The sequence below is a fragment of the Nycticebus coucang genome, chromosome 16, assembly GCF_027406575.1.
Source record: "Nycticebus coucang isolate mNycCou1 chromosome 16, mNycCou1.pri, whole genome shotgun sequence".
Classification (NCBI taxonomy): Eukaryota; Metazoa; Chordata; class Mammalia; order Primates; family Lorisidae; genus Nycticebus; species Nycticebus coucang.
In genome coordinates this window covers 4,782,247-4,808,478 of record NC_069795.1, presented here as the reverse complement: position 1 = coordinate 4,808,478, position 26,232 = coordinate 4,782,247, and the positions used below count along the sequence as shown (strand labels likewise).

At 47.4% G+C, this 26,232-nt stretch overlaps 1 protein-coding gene across 1 annotated transcript in view; it reads left to right on the top strand.

Moving 5' to 3' along the window:
- The window catches only part of BACE2 (beta-secretase 2), a 79,604-nt gene extending 55,528 nt beyond the window's left edge, over positions 1-24,076 (top strand). Inside the window, exons 6-9 of the mRNA XM_053565274.1 lie at positions 69-170; positions 4,797-4,946; positions 9,488-9,656; positions 23,585-24,076. Coding sequence (XP_053421249.1) covers positions 69-170; positions 4,797-4,946; positions 9,488-9,656; positions 23,585-23,838 — 675 coding nt within the window. The 3' untranslated portion in view covers positions 23,839-24,076. The remainder of the gene's footprint in view (positions 1-68; positions 171-4,796; positions 4,947-9,487; positions 9,657-23,584) is intronic.
- The last annotated feature ends 2,156 nt before the right edge of the window (positions 24,077-26,232 follow it).

Here is a 26,232-nt window from a genome sequence, read left to right as displayed (position 1 = left end):
GTGGTGGCGGCTGAAGAAGCTGGACCAGTGTCACTCATGTGCCTCTCCCTTGCTCTCTTCTGTTCTAGTATAATGCGGACAAGGCCATCGTGGACAGTGGCACCACGCTGCTGCGCCTGCCACAGAAGGTGTTTGACGCAGTGGTGGAAGCTGTGGCCCGCACGTCTCTGGTGAGTCCCCGGGAACCTCTTCAGACACCAGGTCATGATTGCACACTGACGGCCTCCAAGCCATCGCTCTACCTGGTTTGAATTTTTATATTTTGTATTCGTATGTTTCATATATAACATAGGTAGGATACATACAAACATTTATATATTTCATATTTAAATTTTTATGTTTTTAGGGTTATTTTTAATTATAACTTGCTAATTTTACAATCTTATTAATTGACATTAACCAGCAAATAATCCCTTCACTCCAACCTCAGAGGACTTGGATTTGAACGTATGGTTTTTTTAGTATTTCAAATGATAGTTCAATCGGTGTAGTATTTTTTTATCTGAGAAAAGTAGCACTTGGGAATACAACAGTATTAAAGTAAACAGTAAATCAAGACAACATTTATAGCCTTCAAAACACATAAACCAAAAAATCTTACTCTGTTTTGGCCTTCACCTAAGCTGTACTGTTATCTTAACTTCTACTTCTGAAAAAGGTTATGATTTTTTTCACAGAGGACAGAGGTCAGTGAGCCAGTCGAATAATGATTTTATGTCCATGCTCTGACATACAATTAAATTCATAGCTGAGGACGATGAGTCTCTTGGGGACCTGGGTAGTGTCAACTTTCCAATCATTTCAGGCCATAGCATTGGATAGAACACAGCTAAGGGTCGAATGGAATGAAATTTAGTGTAGTTTTTGTCACTGACAACTGGTTGCCCAGGGAGGAGTTTTGGTTTCTTGGCCTCTGAGAACCGCCATGCTCTCTCCGTGGGGTGGCTGCAAGGATCTGGGGCCAGAGGCCTGGTGTTCAGCAGACACTCAGTAAACAGCAGCTCCCATCTGATGTCCAGCCATGTTGCTGCTGCTCTGTGCCGGAGTGTGGGACAGACATTACTTTTGGCTTCTTGATTATTTTCATGGCCTCTATCCACCCAGAACCGTCCTTGCAAGATCACCAAGAAATGAGTGCTTCCTACACAAGGCCTCAATCTCAGTACTAGCCTGGGGCGGACAGTCTACTACTCTTGTGATGGCTGAATTCAAAGAACGGCTGATAGGACAGGGCATGGTGGTCGCCTCCATACAGGTCACAGAAGAAACGCAGAAACATGGGAAGCAACAGAGGGCTTTCGGTTGTCCTGAACCTAAACTTCTAAAGTTTGTAACAGCAGCGAGCTGAGGAAGCCAACACAGAGGGCAGATGAATGAGAGGGGACCCGGCAGGTCTCCAGACGGCAGCCTGAGGCACTGCCCTTGACACAACAGAGCCCTGATCTTTCCCACTATCTGCTAAACCAGAAAAAATGGGCAAGTAACATTTTTAATGCCTTAAATTTAGGACACTTGCTAAAATTCACACCAAACTTAAAATGAAGAACAATACACTGATTTCTTAAATAGAAAACTGTCTAGACGCCAGATCTGGCCATACACTGACGCCCTCCAAACCTTTGCTTCAGGTAGTTTGAATGTTTATGTTTTATATTTGTGTATCTCATATATAACATAGGTGTGATACAAATAAACGTGTTTCTATAGTTTATATAAATTTTAAATTTTTATATTTTGAAATATTTTTTAACTACAGCTTACCAATTTCACAGTCTTATTCATTGACAGTAACCCTCTAATAAAGCCTTTTTTCTGATCTCAGAGGACTTGGATTTAAACGTGCAATGTTTTTAGTATATCAAATAATAGTTCAGTTGGTGTAGTGAGCTACACCAATTAGCCTGGGTTATCTTCAGACTTAACATGCTGGATGATAAATGTCTGACAACTGTCCCAAGCATGTGTATGCAGCTTCAGTTCGTGACTCCAGTAGGCAGAGAGGCAGGGCCTAGGACTGAGGGCCATTCCCACTCTTGGGCCTCTCACCCCATGTGTTCAGCAGGGACTGGCTTTGTGAGAAAACCACACAGTAGAAGAAATGAGATCACAACATTTGTTTGCCTTGTCTAACATTATCCACTGAATTCATTCAGTGCCTGCATCAGGAAGGAGAGACCCAGGAAGGCTGTTTGTCTTGGGCAGGGAACACTCAACCAGGGAGCGCTGTGTCTTTGCCTTATGTCCGTCCGTGGACCAGAGCCATGTTTGTTGATCTTATCTGCCCGGTTCCTATAAACCGGCCTGCCTGACTCAGGTTTCTTTCTAGGCAAGAAAATTAAAAGTCGAGCCCTGTGTCCTGGCATGGACTGTTCAGATGGGCCTTTAGAAATTAGAAATTAGTGGTTTGTAGGTCTGTATTTAGACATGAGCCTGGAGGAGAGCTCCGTGGGGTCCAGACAGCCTGTGCAGAGGTGTGGGGACCTGCTCTGGTCTGGCCTGGCCAATACCCCTGGGTCTCAGGCCCAACACTTTTCCGATACTCCTTTAAGATGACTTCTAACTTTAAAGCTCAGCATTCTGTCCCCAGTTTTCCCAGGCTTGAAACTGTCCCACAAGGGCTTGAGGCACAGGGGAGGACTCCAGACTTACGGTTAAGGGACCTGGTATTGGGGTCCAGAAGTCCCGTATCTGGCTCTAAGCGGAGCCTTTTCTTCCTACAGTCAGGGGTGGTCATAGCCTCGTCATTGGAGCTCTGTGCTGTCACTGCAGGCCCAGTGCCCACACCCCTGCCAAGTCCAGCAAAAGGACCTGCCCACTCTCATCAGCACCTCTGCAGAGGAGCTCTTCCCAGTGATGCATATCTCAAATCAACATTTTTAAAAAGCAAAGATACGGGCTTAGTGCCTGAAACACAGTGGTTATGACACCAGCCACATACACTGAGGGTGGCGGGTTCGAACCCAGCCCGGACCAGCTAAAACAACGATGACAAGTCTAACGACAGCCAAAAAAAAATGGGTGGGCGTTGTGGCAGACACCTGTAGTCCCAGCTGCTGCTTGGAAGGCTGAGGCAAGAGAATCACTTGAGCTCAAGAGTTTGAGGTTTCTGTGAGCTGTGATGACAGGGCATTCTACAGAGGGCAACAAGTGAGACTCTGTCTCAAAAAAAAAAAAAGCAAAGGTATGTTAATGCCAGCATTAGTGATTTCATTCTACACGTTGGTCATGGTTGGGTAGGGAATGTGGGAGGGTGGACAGCCGCAGGGCACCTTCTCCCCAGCTGTGCGCCCCGGGGGGACAGCAGGCACGTCTGTGTGGGGCTGTGGTTGTGGACTGTGTGTGGTACCCACTCAGCACTGACATGTGGGCATCACCAGGCTCGTTGTGGCACCTGCCTTATTTCCATGCTCACTTCAGCAGCATTCTAGCCCAGTCTCCTGTCTTCCTTCCCGACTGTTCCTCTGCTTCTGTAACACCCTTCCCTCCTCTGTGGCCATTCCCTTGCGTGTCCTTTTCCGTGGGGGGCCTCTCTCTCCCCCAATCCCATCTGGGAGTATGTAGCCCAGACTGCGTCCTAGAGCTTGGCGCACTCAGAGGCCTGAGGCCCGCAATGTGTGTTGGGTGCCTGCCAGAGCCCGAGGCCCGTGGTGTGTGCTGGGCCCCTTCATCACATCATCGTGTTGCAGGGCTCAGGCCTCTGTCCTCCGTCATGGCTGCAGTCTGCTCTCTTCCGGGCCTCACTTCAAGTCTGACTGTGTCCTTGGCACCAGCGTCGTGGTTGTCATCCTTGTCACTGGGGTAGGGTCCACCTAGCAGCCTTTGCTCTGACCTTACACTTCCCTCATGCCTGCCCAGCCCTGCAGCCCAGCTCCCCGCTCCCCGCTCCCGCCTCGCCCTCTCCCCCAACCCCCCACCTCTGCCTCACATGGACGCTGTCCCAGATGTACAAGGGGCACATCAGATACAGTCCTCCCGGGGAGCCAGGCGGCCCAGGGTGAACTCTGCTCAGAAACCTCCGCTGTGCAAGAGTGCAGGTGTTGTTAACATCTAGATTCAGCGTCCCACAGGTGCTGGTGGACGCCCTGTGTTGGTAGCTACCTTTTTGCCCCTGGAAGACATTCAGGGTTTTTTGACCAGAATTTCTTGAGTCTCTTCAGTGTGCTAAGACAATGTGGGGGCCAGGCAACCGCCCTCTGTCCTGAGAAGACAGGATTCTAGCACAGGAGATGGTCATTCACGGTGCTACGTGTAAACTGTGACCCCTCCATGGTTTGCCCGCACTCAGTGTGGAGCCAGGGAGGCTTCCAAGACCAGATCTGTGTCTGAGCTGAGCTCTGGAGTAGGAGAAAGGACATCCGGGAGACCAGAGAGCCCACCTGGGCCCATGGAATTCAGAGGACAGATGATGCCCAAAGGGGCCTTGAAAGCTACATGTGGGACTTCTCTGGAAAGCTGGTGTCGGCTGTACGGCCCGTCTAGACCCTGCTCTCTCTCTGTTTTGCTTTCCCCATCTGCAGGGCGGAGGGTGATGTCATCTCCACTAGAGGATGAAAGTATTTGCCACCACAGAGTCTCCATAATGGTGCCTCACGCTAGGAAGGGCCTCATGGGTCTCAGCAGTTTCAATGATTATAATTTTGTCATCACCATCACCCTTCCAGGGGACTGATGTCCCTGCTGTTCTGTCCAAATTAAACATTGTTTGTCCCTGTGGGCATCTGGAGAGGTGGTGGGAGAGCCCAGAGCTGTTTCCTGTTGACTTGTCACCAATTCCCACATGCTCGCATTTTGTCTAGATTCCAGAGTTCTCTGATGGCTTCTGGACTGGATCCCAGCTGGCATGCTGGACGAATTCTGAAACACCTTGGTCTTACTTCCCCAAAATCTCCATCTACTTGCGAGCAGAGAACTCCAGCAGGTCATTCCGCATAACTATCCTGCCTCAGGTAGGAGCTCCAAGTGATGCTTCTTTTTAACACGTAACATGCAAAATAGAAAGCACTGCATGTGTCACACTCGCGTCTCTGCTGTCACACCTGCACCGTCACACGCATCTCTGCCGTCACACCTGCACCGGCACATGTGTCTCTGCCGTCACACCTGCACCATCACACGCATCTCTGCTGTCACACCTGCACCATCACATGCGTCTCTGCTGTCACACCTGCACCGTCACACCTGCACCATCACACGCATCTCTGCTGTCACACCTGCACCGTCACACCTGCACCATCACACGCGTCTCTGCTGTCACACCTGCACCGTCACACCTGCACCATCACACGCGTCTCTGCCGTCACACCTGCACCGTCACACCTGCACCATCACACGCATCTCTGCTGTCACACCTGCACCGTCACACGCGTCTCTGCCATCACACCTGCACCAGGCATCTGTCGCCACCGTCATGCTGTGTAACCAGCAACCACATTGCTCACTGCTCGTGAGTGTGGGCAGGCTGGTGGGCCTCCCCGGCCTGCTCGTGTGTCTCCGGTCAGCTGCTGGCCAGTCTCAACCTCATCCAGTGTAGGGTGGTGGTGAGATGGGCGGAATAACAGTGCCATGTGTCCCTCTCCATCCAACGGCCAGCCCTCACGTGGCCGGAGAAGAACATGCAGGGGTTCCCCAAGTCTCAGCGCAGAACCGGCCTCCATCTTTTCATGGTGCTACTTGGACAAGCCCAGGGCCAGCCCCGGTTCCCAGGGCTGGAGACAGACCCCCTCTCAGAGGGGGGTGCAGAGCCAGACAGAAGGGGCAGGACTAGGGACACATTGGTCATGTCCACAGCACCGTTGTAAGCTTTTTCCCTGTTTACATAAAGATAAAGAATAAAACTGGATCGTCAGAGATGAAGCCAATCAATCTTTCCCTGTAATTCCGGGACCCGCAGACACCTTCCTAGTGTCTGTCTCCCTCCATGCTGTTTGACCCCCCTTGCCCCTCCGTGGCCCACCACCACTCAGCAGCCTCCCAAAACTCTTCTTTTTAACTGTCGTCAGATTAATTTTCCTCATGTTCACTTTCATCTGACTCCCCCCCTTCCCCGTGGGTAAGCAGTGGCTCCCCACAGCTTAAACATGTGGCACTTCCCTGCCATGGCTGTGTGTGAGCTCCCTGCCAGCCCCCGCCCCAGCCTGTCCCCTGGGCACCTGCTGTCTTACGAGACCTTCCGCCTGCAACCAGCTCCTAACCTTTGCTCCACCACCCCCGGCCCGAAATGCCTTCTCCTCCTCACTCCATCCACATATACAAATTCTTCCCCTTCCTTAGGACCCAACTCAAACAACTGCCGCTTTTGTCGCAACTTTGCAGAGCAGGACAGCCCGTCTGTGGCTTTGCCCTTCCATCTCACGATGCCCATTTTCCCTCTGCCCAGTGGCCCGGACACTTGCCTTCAGGAGGGTTTATTTTGTGCTGTTGCCTTTTGCATTTAACTTCTGTTTTCTCAAACAACACCTTGTATTCTTCTTCATTTAATTATAAAGTCCTCAAAGATGGAAACTGGGGGTTTAAAAAAGCATCCTTCCTTCCCAAGCGTGACCAGCCGGCAGAGGAAGGGCGTAGCTGTCAGTTCAAGGGCACATCGATGACTCTGTGCTGTCATTTGGTGAATGGGACCAAGGGGTTTGGTTTAGGGGATAAGAAGGGAGGAATAATTTCAGAAAGAAAAAGTAAATGGTAGTGTTGCCTTCCCCCCGCTTTTCCACTTTACACATTGGAGGTATGTTCCAGGAAGGGAGAGATCTGCTTGGAAAAAGGATTGAAAGCTTCAGGAGAAAAATAGAGTAATGGCTGCATCAGCTGGTCAGGAGAGGCCTGAGTTATACTCTCAGCATTGCCCTTGACTCCTGCTGTAACCTTGAGAGATCACGTAGCCCTCTCTGTGTCTCTCTTTACTATAAAAGAGAAATAGTCATGCTTGCCGAAGACATGTTCAGGAGGACACGCTATCTCTGGATGGATGGCCCTGCACACAGTGATGTTAGCCTGATATGTTTCCAACACCTTTAAAGAATGTTCTCTTAATGGTTAAATTTTGGCAGGTAGGACAACAAAATGTGGACATTATTTTATCAGTGTGGTTTGTAGCTAATGTCAAAACCCAGCCCGAGCCAGAATCCCGCAGTGAGCGTGTGCTGGTAAATAAATGGCCTGTGGGCTGGTTGGAGTAGGACCAGGAGTTCCTGAGACACAGGAGGAAAAGGCAGGATCCCGGGGAAATCTCTGTCCAGGGCAGACAACAGCGGGAAAGCTCACTGGGGAGTATCAGCGCTCTGAGGAGTGAGCACCCGGCAGCTGGCCGCACACGAGGCGTGCTTCCTTCACACGTCCCTGCCTGAGGATCCATGGCTGCTTTCACTTACAGGATGGGAGAGATTTTTTAGTTGACTTTGACATGTTCATATTTTTGATTTTTCAAAATCTGCTTTCCCTGCTGTTTTCCTTTTTTTTTTTACCCATCAGCACCAGTCCATTTCTGCCACTGCCTTGCTGGGAGCTGCCTTGCTGGGAGAGGCACAGGGCTTGTCCTGGGCTTCTACAGGACAATGGGGAAAGTCACCTGATCAGAACCCCGCTTGCTCCACCTGCCACTCAGTAGGGAAGGATGGGCCTGGGGAGTCGGTTCCTAGCTCAAGGGCTCTGCCTGCCAGCCCCCTTCCTGACTCTGGGCAGTCAGGGCTCCTTGTCTCCAGAGTTCTGGGAAGGGACCCCTACCTGGGACCTTTCAGACATCAGCAATCATAGGAGGGCAAATGATCACTAGTGCAGGAAAAAGCCAACTCCAGTGCAACTATCTTAAATATTGTCCATGCCTAACATTATTTCCCAGAGACACATGGGCTGAATCCTATTTGCTCTGTTAAAAAAGCAGCCCCCAGCCCACAGGGAATTCTGTTCTCGTGCTTCCCAGTCCTAACAGCCTCCACCAGAATCTGCCTTTTGCATCCTCTCCTTTGGAGCAGTTAGAGGGCAGCCCCCACCCACCGGTCCCCTCCAGTCTTTTCTGTACCCTCCACAATTACCAGGCCCCCTTCCCGCTGGAAGGCCCAGGGCCCTGTTGGTGAGGCTCCCTCTTTTCTCCAGCCCTCTTCCTGCCTGTGCCCTTTTAAGCTAATCATTACTCACAGGAAGCCTCTCTTTCTTACTCATTTTGTACTTTATTACTTTTTTCCAAATATATGGCATTTTGTCATATTAGGCTATGTTCTAATTGCATGCATTTGAATATTTTGCTATTAAAAAGCAAACGAATGCCTAGTCCTGAAGGGTGCTGGTTTGCTCGCTGATCATTTTACTTTGGGGTCCATTTCCCTGCATGCTCTTGGCCAAGGGTCTCATGTTCCCTTCACAGCACGTGGCACCTGCAGGAGATGGTCCCCACACTGGGTGGGGCTGGCCACCTCGGGATGCCCCCCCCCTCTTCCTGCTGAGGAAACCATCCTGTCTCCATCAGCCCACTTACCACTAAAATTCCCTTTGCCATGGGGGGTGGGGAGTGATGGTTCTCCTTGGTAATAATGGGATCCTGGGGCCAGTCAGGAGCCACTGCAGCAGCTCATGAGAAACAGGGAAATAGTGGGAGTGACAGGTGACTGATCAGATCCAGATTCAAATCCACAGGAAGGTCCATGGGGGCCTAGTTACACTGTTGGGGCCAGGTAAGAGACAGAAGGGGCTAACCCAGCACCTTAGGGCCTGAAGAAGCAGGTGACACATGAACTTACTGGGACAGAGAACCTGGAGGGAAGAGCTGATTTGGCAGAGGTGCCCAGAGGTCAGGCGTTTCAGTGGTACACATGAGATCCATTTGAGAGGCTAATGGGCAGGTGGCTATAAGACGCAGCAGGGACAGCCCCGGTCAGGGCTGGTGGCTAAGATTTGGGAGCCTAGAGCACAGGTGGGCTGGAGGGGCCACACAGGGAAGATTGAGAAGAGGCCAGAGCCTGGGGTCCCTGACACTTGCCCATGGGGAAGGTGAAGCTGATACCATACAGAGGCCTCTGCATTGGACCAGCCAGTGAGTTGTGGGGAGGAGGAGAATTGAGAGCTTCCAGGCAGAGGGAGAGATCAGGCTGGTCACCACTGCCCATAGATGGGGCCTCCCAGGGCACGTCCCACCCCCTGGTTTCTACCTGGCTGTCCTGGAGACGAGGGTAGGGGCCAAGTGTCATTCAACATGGCATTGCTGTGTGGAGGAGACATCGGGCCGTGTTAAGTATTCCATAGCCAACTGCTGGGCCGACGGCTGGCTGGGCATACAGGCCGGTGGACACACATCTCTGGGTGTGCTTCCCTGTGGGACGTCACTGTGCTGTTGACCGTTTTGTCTCCTGGGGACCAGAGATCAGACCATCGTCTTTCTTTCCGGGTGACTTCTCCATGCACCCTGGAGGGTCCTGAGCATGCATGTGACCACCATGGTTTGGGGATGTTGTCCGATTTCTGCTTTTTCTTGTTTGTTTACTCTCCTTTCTTCAATAAACAGCTTTACATCCAGCCGCTGGTGGGGGCCAGCCTGAACTACGAATGTTACCGATTCGGCATCTCCCCCTCCACGAACGCCCTGGTGATCGGCGCCACCGTGATGGAGGGCTTCTACGTTGTCTTTGACAGAGCGAGGAGGAGAGTGGGCTTCGCAGTGAGCCCCTGTGCAGGTGAGGAGCCCCCGCGCGGGGTGAGGAACCGGGCTCCCGTCACAGTGTGAATTTACTAGGAAGCATTCTTGATGATGAGTCAATTGCCCTTGAATTGTTTCACACATGCCTGTTATCCGTGATCAAAATCTTACCAATAAAGCGGGGTTCTGGGGGTACTGGATGAGATCATCCTTGCCCAACTTCTAGTCCAGCGCCTGGCACATGGCAAGTGCTGGACGAATGCCAGCCGTTACAGTTTTCAGGAATAAAAATGCTCTGGGAGCCTTGATGTTTGCAGTTTTTTGACAGAGCAAAGTGAGCAAAGAAGGAAATTCCTATATAAAGTGTGGACACTTATTGTTCCTCAGAGCCACCCTCATTATGAGATAAGAAGGAAATACCCATCATCGCTAATTCTCAAAACCCTAAAGATGAGACCTGGGTGGCCTGTTTCTATGGAATTCCCCTCAGGGGCATGTGATGGTTGCACACCCATTGGGCCTTGACAGGAGGCTTGATGGGAGGGCAGGTCTTTAGAGGAGCCAGCAGAGCACAAGAAAGTCAAGGGGATGGTTAAACCCTGTAAGCTCGAACATGTCTCAGACATAGCAGTTTGCTTCAATGGAGTGTGTCCACACAGCACAGGGCTTAGAGGGAGGATCAGACAGTCCCAGCAAGAGGGAAGGGGCCGATCACAGCAGTGAGTGTGAGACAGTTGCCACAGAGGATTGGAAGAGGAGTCAGCCCTGGGAAGTGGCCAGGAAGCTGCAGTGTTTTCAAATGGGATTTCCAAAGACAGGAGAGATGTTGGTGTAGCTGATTTAATGGCAAGAACACCATGAAATCCCCACGTTGTCCTGGTAACACACAAAGGGAGGGAAAAATTAAACAAGCATGAGGTCCCAAAAGAACAAGGAAGGTGGAGCAAAAGAAAACCTGGGGTAGGGCCGTGCCTGTGGCTCAGTGGGTAGGGTGCCGGCCCCATATACCGAGGGTGGCGGGTTCAAACCTGACCCTGGCCAAACTGCAACAAGAAAACCTGGGGGCTCGTGGTGACATACAAGAGGATGTGGGTGAAGGGAACAGACGGGAATCTGATGGGTGCTGGATGAGACCCCAGCACAGGTGAGGTGCTGGGCTCAGATGTTCACTCTGGGCTCAACCTGCCAAGAGTGCGCAGGTGAGACAGCCAGGGACCACAGCCCAGTTATTCAGGGAAGAGAGATTTACATTATCATGATTTTTAATTAAAACATATTCTTAAAACAGGAATTCTGGTAAGTGAAACAGATAGGTGAGGCTTCATTTTCCTGTTTTAGTACAGTGATGTTTCTGAACAGTAAAGTGACCATTTAGAAAACGGAGAGAAATATTAAAAGTAGAAATTAACATCTGGAATATTTGGCCTATTCATATTCTCTGTAAACGAAAATCACCCAACCCAGTGTACACACGTGCTGTGTTGTGAATGCCTTAAATGTTGATGCAGACGTGTTGCACTCCACTCTCGTGAGCAGAGACCTCAGACTTGTCCTGTTTAGACCTTTGTCACGAGTAAGCCTTTACCTTCCTGATGTGCATTAACTCCTCCAGCCAGTTAAATTAGGATTGAGCGAGGCCTTTCTCCACGTAAGTGGGACCAAATCATCTCTGTATTTCCCCGCTGTTGAGTATTTTACATCTTTTTAACTAAGGAAATCTAAGAACCAAAGCAATTTTGCCTGTAATTTCTGTCCTCTTGTTAAATACCATTAAAGTGGAGGCTACTATGGCAACAGCGTGAGCGCGTCCACTTGGGGCCGCGGCGCGGAATGACTGTGTTTCATAAGTGAATTGCTGTTGGGAGTGGTTTCTTATGAACCGAGTTTGGGCAGGGAGTGTTTTTTCCCTCCATTTCATTGTGAATTCCTCATTAGGTGCTCCTATGTATGTTTTTTGTTGCTTTTTAAAAAACATATTTGAGATTGTGGTACTCAAACTTTGGATTTTACCAGCTCTGGGAAAATACACTGACATGTGTCTCCTGTGTGGTGGGAATGGTGTAGCCATCAAAGTCATTACTTTCCTCCGGGCTGCAGTTGAAGGGGTCAGGCAGGGCTCCACAGCACCAGGATAAATGGAATAGATGCCTCGCCTTTCTTCTTTCCTGAAAGTGCTCATTTGTAATTATAAATGTTTTAAGGAATAGATAAAATGCCTTAAGTTACAGAAGATTATATACTATGTGCATAGTATATGGGATAGCCAGATTTAACAAATGCTAATGTGATTTCATATTTTCTTTAAAAATTTGTCATAGAAATGAAAACTAAGTACAGCTAAAGCCCCACCCGACCCCTTTCCCCAGAGTTACCCTTTATCCTAATTACTCCAACTTCGTAACTTTACCAGACGGGTACAGATACCTTCTAGTAGTTATCTATGCTGCGTGACAACTTGACCCCAGAGGTGGCTCCCTTCAAGCAGTTTCTGAGGGGCAGGGATGGGGGGCAGCTTAGAGGGGAGATTCTGGCCCAGGGTTTCTCATGAGGCTGCAGCCATCTGAAGCCCACAGGAGCAAGGCCCCATTCCTCAGCACGTGGGCCTGGTCACAGGACTGCCGGAATACCCCCAGTCACCCCAGAGCAGGTGATCCAGGGGAGAGCATCTGACACAGCCCCCGAGATGGAAACCACAGTTTTTTAATATCCCAGTCTCGGAAGTGACGTGATCACTTCTACCCTATTCTGCTGGTTGCACAGAGCAACCCTGGTGTGACGTGGGAGGGAGCCACACAGGTTGAATGCCGGGACACAGGGATCTGTGGTCGTCCTGGCGAAGCTGCCTGCTTTGAACTCACAACAAGAAACAGGCTGGTTGATTCATTTGTTTTCATTTTTGCATGTAGTGAATGCTATGGCACCGACGGTGTCCTTCGTCAACTTGATCTTACTGGTCATTGCAACGTTTTATAGATTTTCTACATTGATATCACTGGAGGACTAGGTCACTAGTCTTGACAGATATATGGTATCTCATTTTATGAATGTCCCTGGATTATCTGCCCAGTTCTTTGCTCATTAACACTTGGTCATCTGTAGTATTAGCAGTTATTAACAGCACTGCTGCACAGCCCAGCAGGTCCACTGTCAGGTGTCTGCAGTGGAGAAGTGAATGTTGTACCTCCCACCCCTGAGACTTGACTGAAGGGACCAGCAGCTTTGTTCATAACATAGCCAAAGTAATACATAACTTAGTAGCAACGTATCTACACAAAGCTATCGTTTTCATCAAAGCGAAAACAACCCAAAAGTCTTGTCAAAGGAGCGTTGAGAAACAGTGGCCCACAACCCAGCAATTTTCTTTCTGCTGCACTTGAGATTTCTTTTGTAAAAGATCATGAAAGGTAAATTTCATTTTGCTCTGCCTTTTGGATTATGATTTAGCTATATACGTGGAGCTCTAGGTTGGCCTTTCTCCCGTTGTGTTTTGAAAATTGCCCTCCGACCGTGATGATTGCTTCTGAAAAGACCCCAGCTGGTCTCACTCTTCCCCCTTTAAGGGTGATTCACTCGGTGCAGTTTCTGCTCCCGTTTTACCTTCGTAGTGTTGTGAAGTTTCACCGTGACTTGTCTAGGTGTAGGTTATTTTTTCATCTTGGTCGAGATCCTCTGCGCTCTCTGAGTCAGTAATTTGTGTCTTTAGTTCTCAATCCTAGAAGCCTCTCCGCTGTTAGCTCTTCCACCTCCCCCAGGCCCTTGACCTCTCATTCACAGTTCCTTCTCTGTCTTCAGGCATTCTGGAACATTCTTAGGGTACACCTAATGTTGGCCTCATTCCCTGCTCTGCTATGTCCAATCTACTATTCAGTGAGTTAGTCATTTCAGGGACCCTATTTTTCATTTCTAGAAATTCTATTTTGTACTTTTAAAAATATACTGGTTCACTTATCTACTGTAGTCTCCTGCAATAACTTTATTGCGCCTTGGATTTTCTATATCTTTTCATTTTTCATTTAATTAAAAAAGCTAGGTAATATTCAGAAGGTACAATCTATTATGTAGTGCCCCACACCCTCAGAGGTACTCATGTTAGAACCTAAAGTGTGTCTTCATGTTTTTGTCCTTTTTTTGTTTTTGAGCTTCCAGGTCTATTTTGTGGCTGTTCCCTGATTTACCCAGTTTCCAGGGTTCTGTTGTTACAGACAGCTCTGCAGTGGGTGCCCCTTGTACGGGACATACGTGAAAATGTGCCTGCAGGTTAAATCACTGGAAGTAGAATTGCTGAGTTTAAAGGTGTAAGCATTTGTAATTTTGGTGAATATCGGCACATTAGTGTCCACAGAGGTTAACTTTTTCATAGCTGGGTGACCAGGTCTGTAGCAATGTCTACAGCAGCCTACTTCCCCAGCCAGCTCTGCCTAAGTGGTGTTACCAGGCTCTCTGGAATTTTGCTAGTCTGACAGATGAAAAATTATTCCCTTGGTGTACTGTATTAACTTGTGGTACTGTCCGTGGGTGAGTTTCCTTTCATACATCTAAGTTCATTTGTTTGCCCGTGTCTGAGAACTTCATATTTTTGCCTGTTTTTCTCTGTTGAGGTTTTAGTGTTTTCTATTGCCGTGGGGGAGCTCTTTATGTAATGGAGCAATTAACCATTTGTCTGGAGGAGAAAAAAAACTACAATTCATGTCTCAAATATAATTTTTTTTTTTGAGACAGAATCTCACTATGTCATCGGGGTAGAGTGCTGTGGCGTCACACCTCACAGCAACCTCAAACTCTTGGGCTTAAGCCATTCTCTTGCCTCAGCCTCCCATCAAATATAAATTTTTTAACTCTGCTTATGATGTATTTTACTATAAAAAATGTTTACTTTTGTGTATTTAAATGTTCAGTCTTTGCCTTAAGGCTCTTGAATTTACTATTACATTTAAATGACCTTTCTCACTAAAAGTATTTTGTGATTTATTCAACTACTTTTATGTTTGATTTACTTTGGCATAGAATGTATGGATTAACCCTTTTTTCCCCAAGACGACTACCCCATTGTTACACAGTTATCAAATGATCCATCTTTGCTAATTTTAAATTTTATATTGCAGACCAAGTTCCAGTAAATATTTGGGAGATGCTGTGTCTCTGGATTTTCTGTTCTAGTCCATTGCTACGCCTTATAGTTTTAGCTCTTCTTCATTTTTTCTTCTAAAACTTCCTTGCTCTTCTTCTTAGTTTTCTTTTTCAAACATTTGCATCCATAAGACTAAAAAAAAAATCATACTGATATTTCACTCAGTTTTAATCCCGTTAAACACAGCTGTGGTATATGACCCTGGGCAGACCGTCCTGTTTTTCTGTCACTGATGGAGCATCGATCCTGTTTCGGTGTCTGCTCACGGTTCTCTCTCTCATCCTGGACCTTTTTCCCATTTGCTCTGCAGCTTTCCTGCTGTGCGCTTATCTTTCGCGGGAGTGTCCCGTGTGCCTTGGGTTGGAGAGTGCTGCTGTAAAGCAGTCCGTGTCTGTTTCTGTCCTGTGTCCTCAGACCTTGAGGACTTTTAGATGGTGTGGATTTAGATGCTGGCCGTGCTTCTCCTTCCTTATGGGAGGCTTCATCCTGCCGTCTTTCCCAGCCCATCCTGAGACCCCAGGCTGAGTCTGGCTTCCTTAGAACCTCCTGGTCCTTCCGATGGGCCAGGCTTTCACAGCCATCTGGACACTGCACTCACCTCCTTGCTGTCTGGGTCAAGCCTCACACCCATGTGGGCACGGGAACCCCTGCCTAAGGACCTATTTCTGGGTGAAGAATGTCTCTTTCTTCTGGGCTCAGATACATGGTTAAAACTTGGGGGTTATATTTTGTGCTACAGCTTCTGGTAGGAGGAGGCTCCTTGACACTAGTCACCATCTGATGGAGCCAAAGTCTTTAGGCACTGCCCTTCTCTCCCAGCACCTTTTATTTTGGTTTTTTTAACCATTTTTGTTTTGACTCTTAGCCTCAGGATTGGGGCAGAGGGAGCCCCCTGATTAGGATTCCCTGGGGAGCTTTTTCAAACCATGTTCAATCGGCATCCTGGTGCCGCTTTGTCAACCAGGACACAGCAGAATGGTGGTGGGTGAGTGGGTGACAGGTCATCTGAGAAGAGTTCCCCAGATGCTTCCCTTAGGCTGCCCCTGCCTTTCCTCAGCCCACCCCTGCTGAGAACCACTGCAACTCAGGGTGAGGGCGGGTGTGCTCCGGAGCCGGCCATCCTGGGTCTCGGCACACCATCTCACACACCTGGAGCAGGTGCTGGGGGCCACAGATCAGGACGAGGGCGGGTGTGCTCCGGAGCCAGCCATCCTGGGTCTCTGTACACCATCTCACACACCTGGAGCAGGTGCTGGGGGCCACAGATCAGGATGAGGGCGGGTGTGCTCCGGAGCCGGCCATCCTGGGTCTCGGCACACCATCTCACACACCTGGAGCAGGTGCTGGGGGCTGCAGATCAGGATGAGGGCAGGTGTGCTCTGGAGCCGGCCATCCTGGGTCTCGGCACACCATCTCACACACCTGGAACAGGTGCTGGGGGCCGCAGATCAGGATGGATGAGGGCGAGTGTGCTCCAGAGCCGACCATCCTGGGTCTCTGCACATCGTCTCACACACCTGAGCAGGTGCTGGGGGCCGCAGATCAGGATGAGGGTGGGTGTGCTCCAGAGCCGGCCATCCTGGGTCTCGGCACACCATCTCACACACCTGGAGCAGGTGCTGGGGGCCGCAGATCAGGATGGATGAGGGCAAGTGTGCTCCAGAGCCGACCATCCTGGGTCTCTGCACATCGTCTCACACACCTGAGCAGGTGCTGGGGGCCGCAGATCAGGATGAGGGTGGGTGTGCTCCAGAGCTGGCCATCCTGGGTCTCGGCACACCATCTCACACACCTGGAGCAGGTGCTGGGGGCCGCAGATCAGGATGGATGAGGGCGAGTGTGCTCCAGAGCCGACCATCCTGGGTCTCTGCACATCATCTCACACACCTGGAGCAGGTGCTGGGGGGCCATAGAACTTCCAGCTACCTCTGTGTGGCCTGGAACAAGTGTCTACAGCTAAGAAAATAATAGAGTGTTAAAATTGACAACTTTCTGTTATTTTAATGTATCCGAAGCTTCTGAAATACCACCATCTCTTTTTATAGATGGAGACATTTAGCACTGAGAGCTGTATAGATTTCAGCTTATACAGCTTGAGGCATATCATGGATTATAGCAGTTATTTCACTGTGAATTTTTCTTGCTGCAGGTTGAAAGTGGATCATCTGGTACATGCTCATGTTTAAAAATAGGAAAGTTAGCTGTTAAGAACAGAGTGGCAGAGATGTGCCTGTGCCATCACTTAGATGACTGTTCAGAGATGCCAGGGGACCTGGAGGACACAGGTCAGGCAGCTGTGTGTCCTGGTTTTACGGCAGAGGCGCCGAGGCCCCAGATACTCAGTGGTTCTCACATGGTTGCAGACAAATGGGTGCTGGGTCCAGAATGTCTGTACTGAAACTCCAGAACATTCTTCTGAGTAAGCCAACCCTGCACAGAAGGCCTCTCAGTACCAGGTAATCAGCTTGGCGGGACAGTTAACGATGTTTTGTATGCTGTAGGGAAAAAGACCTGAGCATTATTATTTTTATCCTTGGCAAAATGGTAAGTTTTCCTTAGGCATTTATGATCAATCAGGTGGTGACCTTTTGGAGGACAGCACAGAAAAATTAAAATTATAACCCAAGATGTGGATGAAAGAATTAAAAATAACAATATATAACAGCTGGCTTTTATACAGCCCCCACCTTCTCCCAGGCTGAACTCCATCAACCTGGTTGTTCTTACAAGACTGACTGGTAGGGGTGGTACAACCCCATTGTACAGATAAGGAAATTGGGAGGCAAAGAAGCAACGTGGCCAGATCACACAGCTTGCACACAAAACTGGGGTTAGAACCCCGGAAGATGGCCCAGAGTCTGCACACCTGCCCACTGCGTCCCGGAGCCTCTCACGAACCAACCCCGTCCAGACACTTGGAAACTGCTTTGTGACCCTGGGATTAGTGGCGTGTCATGAACACAGACGTCCAGTGGATGTCCTCTCTGGAGAGTATCCCTTAGAGGCCATTTTAAACCTGCTTTCCTTTAATGCTGAGCAGCTAGTTAGCAAATGTGAAAATACAGTTGTTTCTGGATAATGCATTATGGCTGACAACTTAGAAACAAAACGCGAGACTCTTAGTTACAAAAGTAATACATAGCGACTCAGAGGCAGAGGTGAGAGGATCGCTTCAGTCCAGGAAATTAAAGCTTACGGGATGCTGTGATCACACCTGTAAACGGCCAATACGCTCCAGCCCTGACAACATGGCACGGCTCCTCTCAAAAAAAAGTAATACATGTACTTTGAAGAAAGTTTAAATTAATTGGATTTTTAAAAACTCATTTTTGTTATACACGTACACCGCACATAGCATATATGAAAACACTGGAATTCAACTTGGAGAATTCCAAAACCAATCCCCATGCATGTGGCATGGCCGTGGTTGGCCTGGTTTTTCAGTGTGATCATATCACATGTATTGTTCTTTGACATGTTTTTTTGACTACCTTATTCTTTTGATTTTTTTTGAGACAGAGTCCCACTTTGTCACCCTCAGTAGAGTGCCATGGCTTCCTACCTCACAGCAACCTCAAGCTCTTGGGCTCAAGTGATTCTCTTGCCTCAGTCTCCCAAGTAGCTGGGACTACAGGCGCCTGCCACAAGACCCGGCTAATTTTAGAGATGGAGTCTCGCTCTTGTTCAGGCTGGTCTCAAACCCATGAGCTCAGGCAATCTACCCTCCTCGGCCTCCCAAAGTGCTGGGATTACAGACGTGAGCCTCTGTGCCCAGCCAGGGGGTCCTTTAGATCAGCATTAGCGTGACACATCTTCCAACCTTGTCTTTTTAACATATGTGCATCTTTACTGTAAAAGTGGCTTCCTGTAGGCAGTAGACAGTCAAGTCTTGCTTTTTCTCTAATTTGACAATTTCTGCTTTTTATTGGTGTGTGTAGACCATAGATCAACTAGCAATACCCAGTAGGCCAAATTGTCACATAGCTTGTCTTTGTATGGCCTGTGAGCTAAGAATGGTTTTTACTTTTTTAAAAGGGTGGGAAAAAAATGTTTTTAATGTGACCCAAAAACCTAACATATTTACTATCTGGCCTTTTCAGAAACAGCTTGCCAGCCGCTGGTGTGGACTGTTTGTGCGTCACGTGGTAGCTGACGTGGCTGTGTTTAATCTGCCACCTTGCTGTTTCTCTTTGTTCGTCTGTTCTTTTCCCCGCTTTTCCTGCTGCCTTTTATATCTTTTTAATCTTTTTGACTAGTTTACTAGTTATAACTGTGTTTTGTACTCAAAGAAGAGGAGGGAGTAGGAAGCAAAAAATAAACAATAACCAAAATTTTTCCAAATTTTATGGAAGGGGCAGCACCTGTGGGTCAAAGGAGTAGGGTGCCGGCCCCATATGCCGGAGGTGGCGGGTTCAAACCCAGCCCCGGCCAAAAAATCAAATTTTATGGAAGCGATAAATCCGCAGAGCCAAGAGGCTCAAAGAGCAACAAGCATAAGGAATATAAAATAGGAGTAAACCAGTGAACTGCTGAAAACCAGAGAAAGAGGAGAAACATTACGTGCAAAGAAACCCATGTAAGGACTTTTATTTAGTTTATGGAATACGTTTTTAACTTATCACCAGAGTGAATTTCCCTGTCTCTCCTGTCTCAGTGCTGTTAATTGTCCTACCTGCTACTTAAGCATCTGTTATCAATCTCCCTCTGCAAGGTTATCATTTGTGTTTTAGTTTGTCAATTATCTCTTTAAACATTTCAAATTAAAGATTTTATAACTGGATTTGTAGTTCTCGTTTCTGGCATTCATCATTCCTTTGCATAGATACAGGTTTCCCTCTGCTCTCCCTTTTTTCTGCCTGCCCACACCTGGGTATGAATTCTTTGAGCTTGTGTAGTCTGAAAACATCTTTAGTTCATCTTTAATTTTGCAAGATATTTTTGCTGGGTATATAATTCTAGGTTGCCAGGGTTTCCCACCCCCAAGTACTTTAAGATGTTGGTTTACTGCCTTCTAGCTTGCATAGTTTCTGACAAGAAATCTTCTATAATCCTTATGTTTGTTCCTCTCTACACAATATTTCTTTTCTCTCTCTCCCTCCCTCCTCTCTGCTCTTCAAATATTCTTTCTGCCATGCCAGTGGTTCAATGGTGTGTTCCATTTATGTTTCTTGTGCTTGGGGTTTTTTGAGTCTCTTAGATCTGTGAATTTATAGTTTCCGTAACATTTGGAAAATTTTTGTTTTTGTTTCTACAATTGTTTATTTTCTGTCATTCCCTCCTCTCTTCTGAATATTTCAGTTACATGATTGGGCAGCCTTAAGTTTTCTGAAGCTTCCTGATGTTCTCTTATTTTCTTTCTTTTGGTATTTTTTCCTGTGTATCATTTTGGATAGTTTCTATTGTTTTGTTCTTAAATTTACTAGCCTATTTTTCCAAAATGTATAATTTGCTATTGAAATCATCTAGTGGATGGCGCCCGTAGCTCAGTAGGTAGGGTTCAAACCCGCCAGCCTCAGAGTATGTGGCTGGCGGGTTTGAACCCCGCCCTGGCCAGCTGAAAAAGCAACAATGACAACTGCAACAAAAAAAATAGCCGGGCATTGTGGCAAGTGCCTATAGTCCCAGCTACTTGGGAGGCTGGGGCAAGAGAATCCCTTACACCCAAGAGTTTAAGGTTGTTGTAAGCAGTGATGCGAAGCACTCTACCAAGCATAACATAGTGAGACTCTGTCTCTAAATAAATAAATAAATAAATAAATAAATAAATAAACCCATCCAGTGTATTATCTCATATATTGTATTTTTTATCTCTGAAAGTTTGAGGTCTTTAAATGTTTTCTGTGTCTCTATTTAATATGTTCAATATTTCCTCTAGCTTAGTGAGTGGAATATAGGTATAATTTTTCTATTTTCAGTACAAACAGGATCTCTCTCTTCCTCAGGCTGGTCTTGAACTCCTGAACTTAAGCAGTCCTCCACCTTGACCTCCCAGAGTGCAAGGATTATAGGCGTAAGCCCAGCCTATTTCAAGGGATTCTTACTTTCTTTATTAATACTTCACTGTATTTTGAGGTATCATTGTCTTTGCGCTAGACATGTTTTCCTTTCATAATTATATTGGTTAAAGTGTCTCCATGTACAAAGTAAATTTTCTTTTAAAGAAACAGGCAAATGTACTACTAACGGAAAGACATTTTCAACATAAGAATGTTTTTGCTATATAAAGTATTCTTACAAATTAATGAGAAAAAGACAGATAACATACTAAGACAATAAATGAGCAATAAAATTTTTAAATAATGTTCCCACAAATAATCAAAGAGTTGTAAAAATTATGAACTGGGATTGAGGACCATCACTCCTGAATTTTCCAGTGCCGGAGAGGGCATGGGAAGTGGGCATTCCCGTTGGTGGGCTCAGTCTTTCTCGTGGGCATGTTATCAGTATGTATCAGGACACTTAAAAGAGAGAATGCGCTATGATTTAACAATGAAAAAAAAAGAGAGAGAATGCTATAATTTTACTTTTAGGAACTCTTGCTAAAAAAAGTTAAGACTATAAGCAAAGATTTAGGTACAAGCTGTTTCTTATACCAGTGTTCATAGGGGTGGAAATATTGGAAACCACATAAGTAGCCATAAATAGGAGATTGTGAAACAAATTGGTACATCTATAATAAAAATAGAAAAGTTGACAGTGAGATGATATGAAAAGATTTTTCTCATATGTAATGAGGCCTATTTTCTTTTTCCAAGTAAAGCTTAAGATGCCCTACTCCTGAATGGCGCAGATAAGCCCAACACAGAGAAAGGTACCGATAATCCCCAGACCAGCTTCAAGAGGTCTCCTCACCTTTCTTCCTGGTTAGAGTTGATTTAAGAGTTTCTAATAAGTCACCGGATAAAAACAGAGTTTATGTTCAATATGCACCACAGAGCACCACCGTTGTTTAAGAACGTGAGGCATAGAGAAAGATTAGAAAATGGATATTATTTCTGATTGCTGGATTTATGGGTATGTTTTTATTTACCTGTATTTTCACATTTTCTACCATAATATGCATGACCTTTGTAATAAGAAGAGTTAGGGTTATTTTTGGTTATGTAAAATACTTGTTAAATATTTGTCCTGTCCTGCCATAGGCCAGAGACTGGCAAACTTTGCCCTACAGGGACAAGCACCAAAGGCTTCAAGTTTTGCAGGGCAGATGGTCTCTACTATACTGTGCCACTGTTATGTCACAAAAATAACCACAGATAATATGAAAATGAGCAAATATGGCTGTGTTCCAGTAAAACTTGATTTTCAAAAAGAGATGGCAGATGGATTTCACCCGCCGGATGTCATGTGCTGACTGCAGCCGTAGCACTTGGGTGTCTAGGTTAGCTGCAGGCCACATCCCTCTGCCCTCAGGGCTGGCTGCCACTCTCATTGCTTTTTTTTCTCAGTGCACTTAGAAAAATCATATTATAATGGAATCCACATTAGCAAAAAAGTGTATTCTCTTTGCAAAGTGGTTGAGTCTGTTTTTCCCTCATTTTAAAACAGTTCTTTGAGGCTCGGCGTCCATAGCACAATGGTTAGGGTGCCAGCCCCATGCACTGAGGCTGGCGGGTTTGAACCCAGCCCTGGTCAGCTAAAGAACAGTGACAACTGCAACCAAAAAATAGTTGTGGCGGGCGCCTATATAGTCCCAGCTATTTGGGAGGCTGAGGCAAGAGAATCTCTTGAGCCCAAGAGTTAGAGGTTGCTATGAGCTGTGATGCCACAGTACTCTACCCGGGGCGACATAATGAGACTCTGTGTAAAAAAAATTAAAAATAAAAATAAAACCATTCTTTGAAGGCCTTTATTGCCTTGTTATTTTTACTTTTTCTTGCCTTAATCAGAAAGAATCCTATTTGGCAGTCCTGATGATCTGAAGCTTTAGTCATAGAAAAGTTAATCATTTAGTAGCATTAGTAACTGATGCCCAAATATTCATTTCTGCAATTAAATATAGGAAAAGTGGGTAATGAGGTTTAAATTTTTTTTTCCAAGTGAAGTTTAAGATACCATACTCCTAAAAGGGGCTATTTAGCCTAGTATAGGTAAATTAAATCCAATAAGCCCCAAATCTGCTCAAGAAATCATCTCAACAAATCATCTCAACTTCCTTTCTTCCCAGTTAGAAGTTATGTAAGAGTCTCTAGCAAAAGTCCCAGGTAAATGTTGACTATTTCTTTGTCACAAGTAATGTCCCAACTTAGATGCTGTGTTCACTGACCACTCCTGGTCACAAACATGGATGAGAGTGGGTCAGGAGAGGGCCATCTGGCCTGGGTGGTCTGGAACCCATTAGGACTGTGGGTCTGGCTGATGTGAGGACTCTGTCTGTTGTTGAATGTACCTGGTGGCATGGGCTTAGGTTGACAACCAGGGAAAATGTCCCCTGACTCAGAGGCAGGTCCGACTGAGCTTTCCACGGTAGCGTCTACTCTGTCTAGCCTTCCTTCCTCTTCTCCACGGAGGAAGCACAATCCACAGAGCAGCTACCACCGGGCGCTGTGCTCTGCTGCCACCTACGCAGCGTTGCAGCGTTGCAGCCCTGCCAGCCCTCCGTGACGCACAGGGTGGCCCCGAGTGTACCCTTCAGCACGTCCTGTCCACCATGCTATCGTTCTAGGGTGCAAGGGATGGACCCCTGCAGCCACGCTTGGGCTGAGTCCCTGAGTCTGAGCCCTGGGAACCCAGTGCCACTTGCCTGAGGTTCAGTAGACCAAGATGCCATCTCTGTGTTGGGCATGGAGGTGCACTGCTCATTTCACAGCTATGGATTTCCCCTTCTGTCTCCTCAGAAATGGCAGGTACACCGGTATCTGAAATTTCCGGGCCTTTCTCGACAGACGACATAGCCAGCAACTGTGTCCCTGCCCAGTCCTTGAACGAGCCCATTTTGTGGATTGTCTCCTATACCCTCATGAGCGTGTGTGGGGTCATCCTTCTCATCTTAATCATCCTGCTGCTCCTGCCCTGCCGGTGTCCCCACCATCCCGGCGATCCTGAGGTCGTCAACGATGAGTCCTCCCTCGTCAGACATCGCTGGAAATGAAGGGCTCAGTTTGACTTCAAACGACCTTGAACCCGGCTTTTAAGCTAGCTGCATTTCAGGGGCAGCAGGCCTGGGAGAGAAGGCAAAGCTTCTTCCTGTGTCCATCAGTCTTAAGTCTCTATTCTGCCCCCAGATGCCTTCCAGATTCACTGTATTTCGATTCATGCATTTAAAGCTTCCAATTCTTCTTTTCTACTTCCAAGAAAAATGGTAATAAACACCTCATTCTCAACCAAAACAGAGTGAATTGGGATGTAGGCTTACTGGGACTGGTTGTAACTGACTGTTCAGGGGTACTGCTCAAACAAACAAAAGCCCAACAGGCCGTGGCTGATTCTCTTTTCTCTTTAATCTCTGGAAGAAAGAGTTCATACAGTTGATAACCCCTCTTACCTTGCTTTTTGTGTTAATTGCATTTAAAGGTAGTCAAGAAGGCTGGATATGGCAGGAGAAGCGGCCCAGGGCCTGATCACGTGAGCGTCCTGCCCCCTCTACGTCAGTGTGGAGCAGCCGGGCCCTTTGTGGGTCTGTCTGTGCTCCATATGGGAGCTGGAGTCCACTAGGAGGTCGTTGCCCAGTGGTCCTCGCCAACCTCCTTAAAGGCCTCCTGCCTGCCCATGCAGAGTGGAAAGAAAGGAGACCTGCTCTTTGGTGCCCAGAACTTCTGTGGTCTTATTGGTGTGAACCTGGAAAACCTACCTCTTTTGAGACTTTACCCAGGGTCCTGTGCCTGGGCGGGGTATAGGCAGCCTGATCACAGCTGTCTGCCCTCGCTCCAGAGTCCTCGTCCCAACAGGTGAACCTAACAGGTGCTGAGCTGCCTGTCGACTCAGAGAAGTCCTGTCACCAGGCTGGTCATGGTCACAAATGCTTAACTCTTTCTTAAAATTAATAAATAGTGTTTCCATGAGAAAAACAAATTCTATTTCACTAGCTTAGCTGTTTTTTTTCCCCCAGCTCTTCTCTGTAAGTAGATTGGTTATTACCCCATTAGGGAATAGGGAAATGCCTAAATGACTGTACTGCTAACAACCCCCAGGGAAGGAGGATGTGGTGGGAACTTCTCCTGTTTACCCTGCTTTGAAGCCACCTGTTTCCCTTTGCAGAACCCCTCAGGCTCAGCTTAAATCGGTTCAGCAGTTTATACCTGAGTGCTTCTTCCCTTGGTCATGTTCATCTCTGGTGACAGGTGTGCAGTGGTATTCTTATCTGGGGAAACCCCAACTTCCTATCACTCACATGAGGCCTTTGCCAAAGAAAAACAGAAGCCTTTAACGTGATGTAGCCAGCCTTCTATGTTCTGATGTAATGAGGAGAGGGTTTAAAGCCAGTAGCTGTCCTCTCTTGATTGTGTGCCAAGTTCAATGCTTGCAGTGCTCTGCTGTTGGGGTGGGTTGGATATATGATGAAATTGCACCCGAAGTGCTCGATGTCCCCTCCTGCAGGAGTGCCATTTGTGTTTGTGACAGGCTGTGTGTGGATGATGTAGCTCGCTGAATCCCTGGGTCACCTCTGTGTTGAGAAGTGCATGGCCATGCCAAAGAGACACGGAGGCCACTCAGGCTGGCACTATGATCCTGAAAGACGCTCCAGCAGCCAGAAGAATCTTCTCTGCACTTGTAGTGAGAGATTTGTGTTGCACCTGAGAAAGAGCCTGTGGGGCTGGCACGGGAGGCGGGTTTCTGTGATCAGCTGCCTGTCATCGTGTCCACGGTCAGCTCATTGACAGCTGACTCTGTCGTCATTTCAGAACGCATTTCAGACCTAGAAGTCTCTGCAAGTCCAAGTCGCTCCTTGTCCCGAAAGCTTTTCCAGCAGCTCCTCTTTGTGGGCTACGTTGCACAGACGTAAAGCCAGCACCCCTGGACCGTGCCTTCCCCTTCCCCTGAAAAATGCAAACCCCTAAAATAAAAGGAGGAGTTGCGGGGACGCCGGGTTGGTTTTCCACTGATTGCTTCGCACGAGCACCTTCTGTTTCACTTTATTACATTAGGTTTCTGAGGTGGGGATGCTTCCTACCTGGCAGATGAGCAGATGCCGCTCTCAGAATACACAAAAATAACAAGTTCCCTTTCCAGGTAGGGCGGTTAATGGAAGTTCGCTCTCATTTCTGTATTTCATATCACATTTCTCTCCCTTTTCATCTCAGATGTCATTGGATGTGACATTTTGATGAAAATACTTAAATTACAAAAGCATAACTTTGTGACAAGAATGAAATAGATGATTGAACACAGGATGCTATCCTGGCCTGCCTTGCCACGGAGAATTGGACTTTGAGCAAAGCCCTATTAGCGACAACCACTTGCTGCAGTTACGTAAGTCGGAGCTCAGCCTGGAAAACCTTCAGGAAAGGCTCTGGTCAGGAAGGGAGGCAGCAGCCAACTGAGGGTT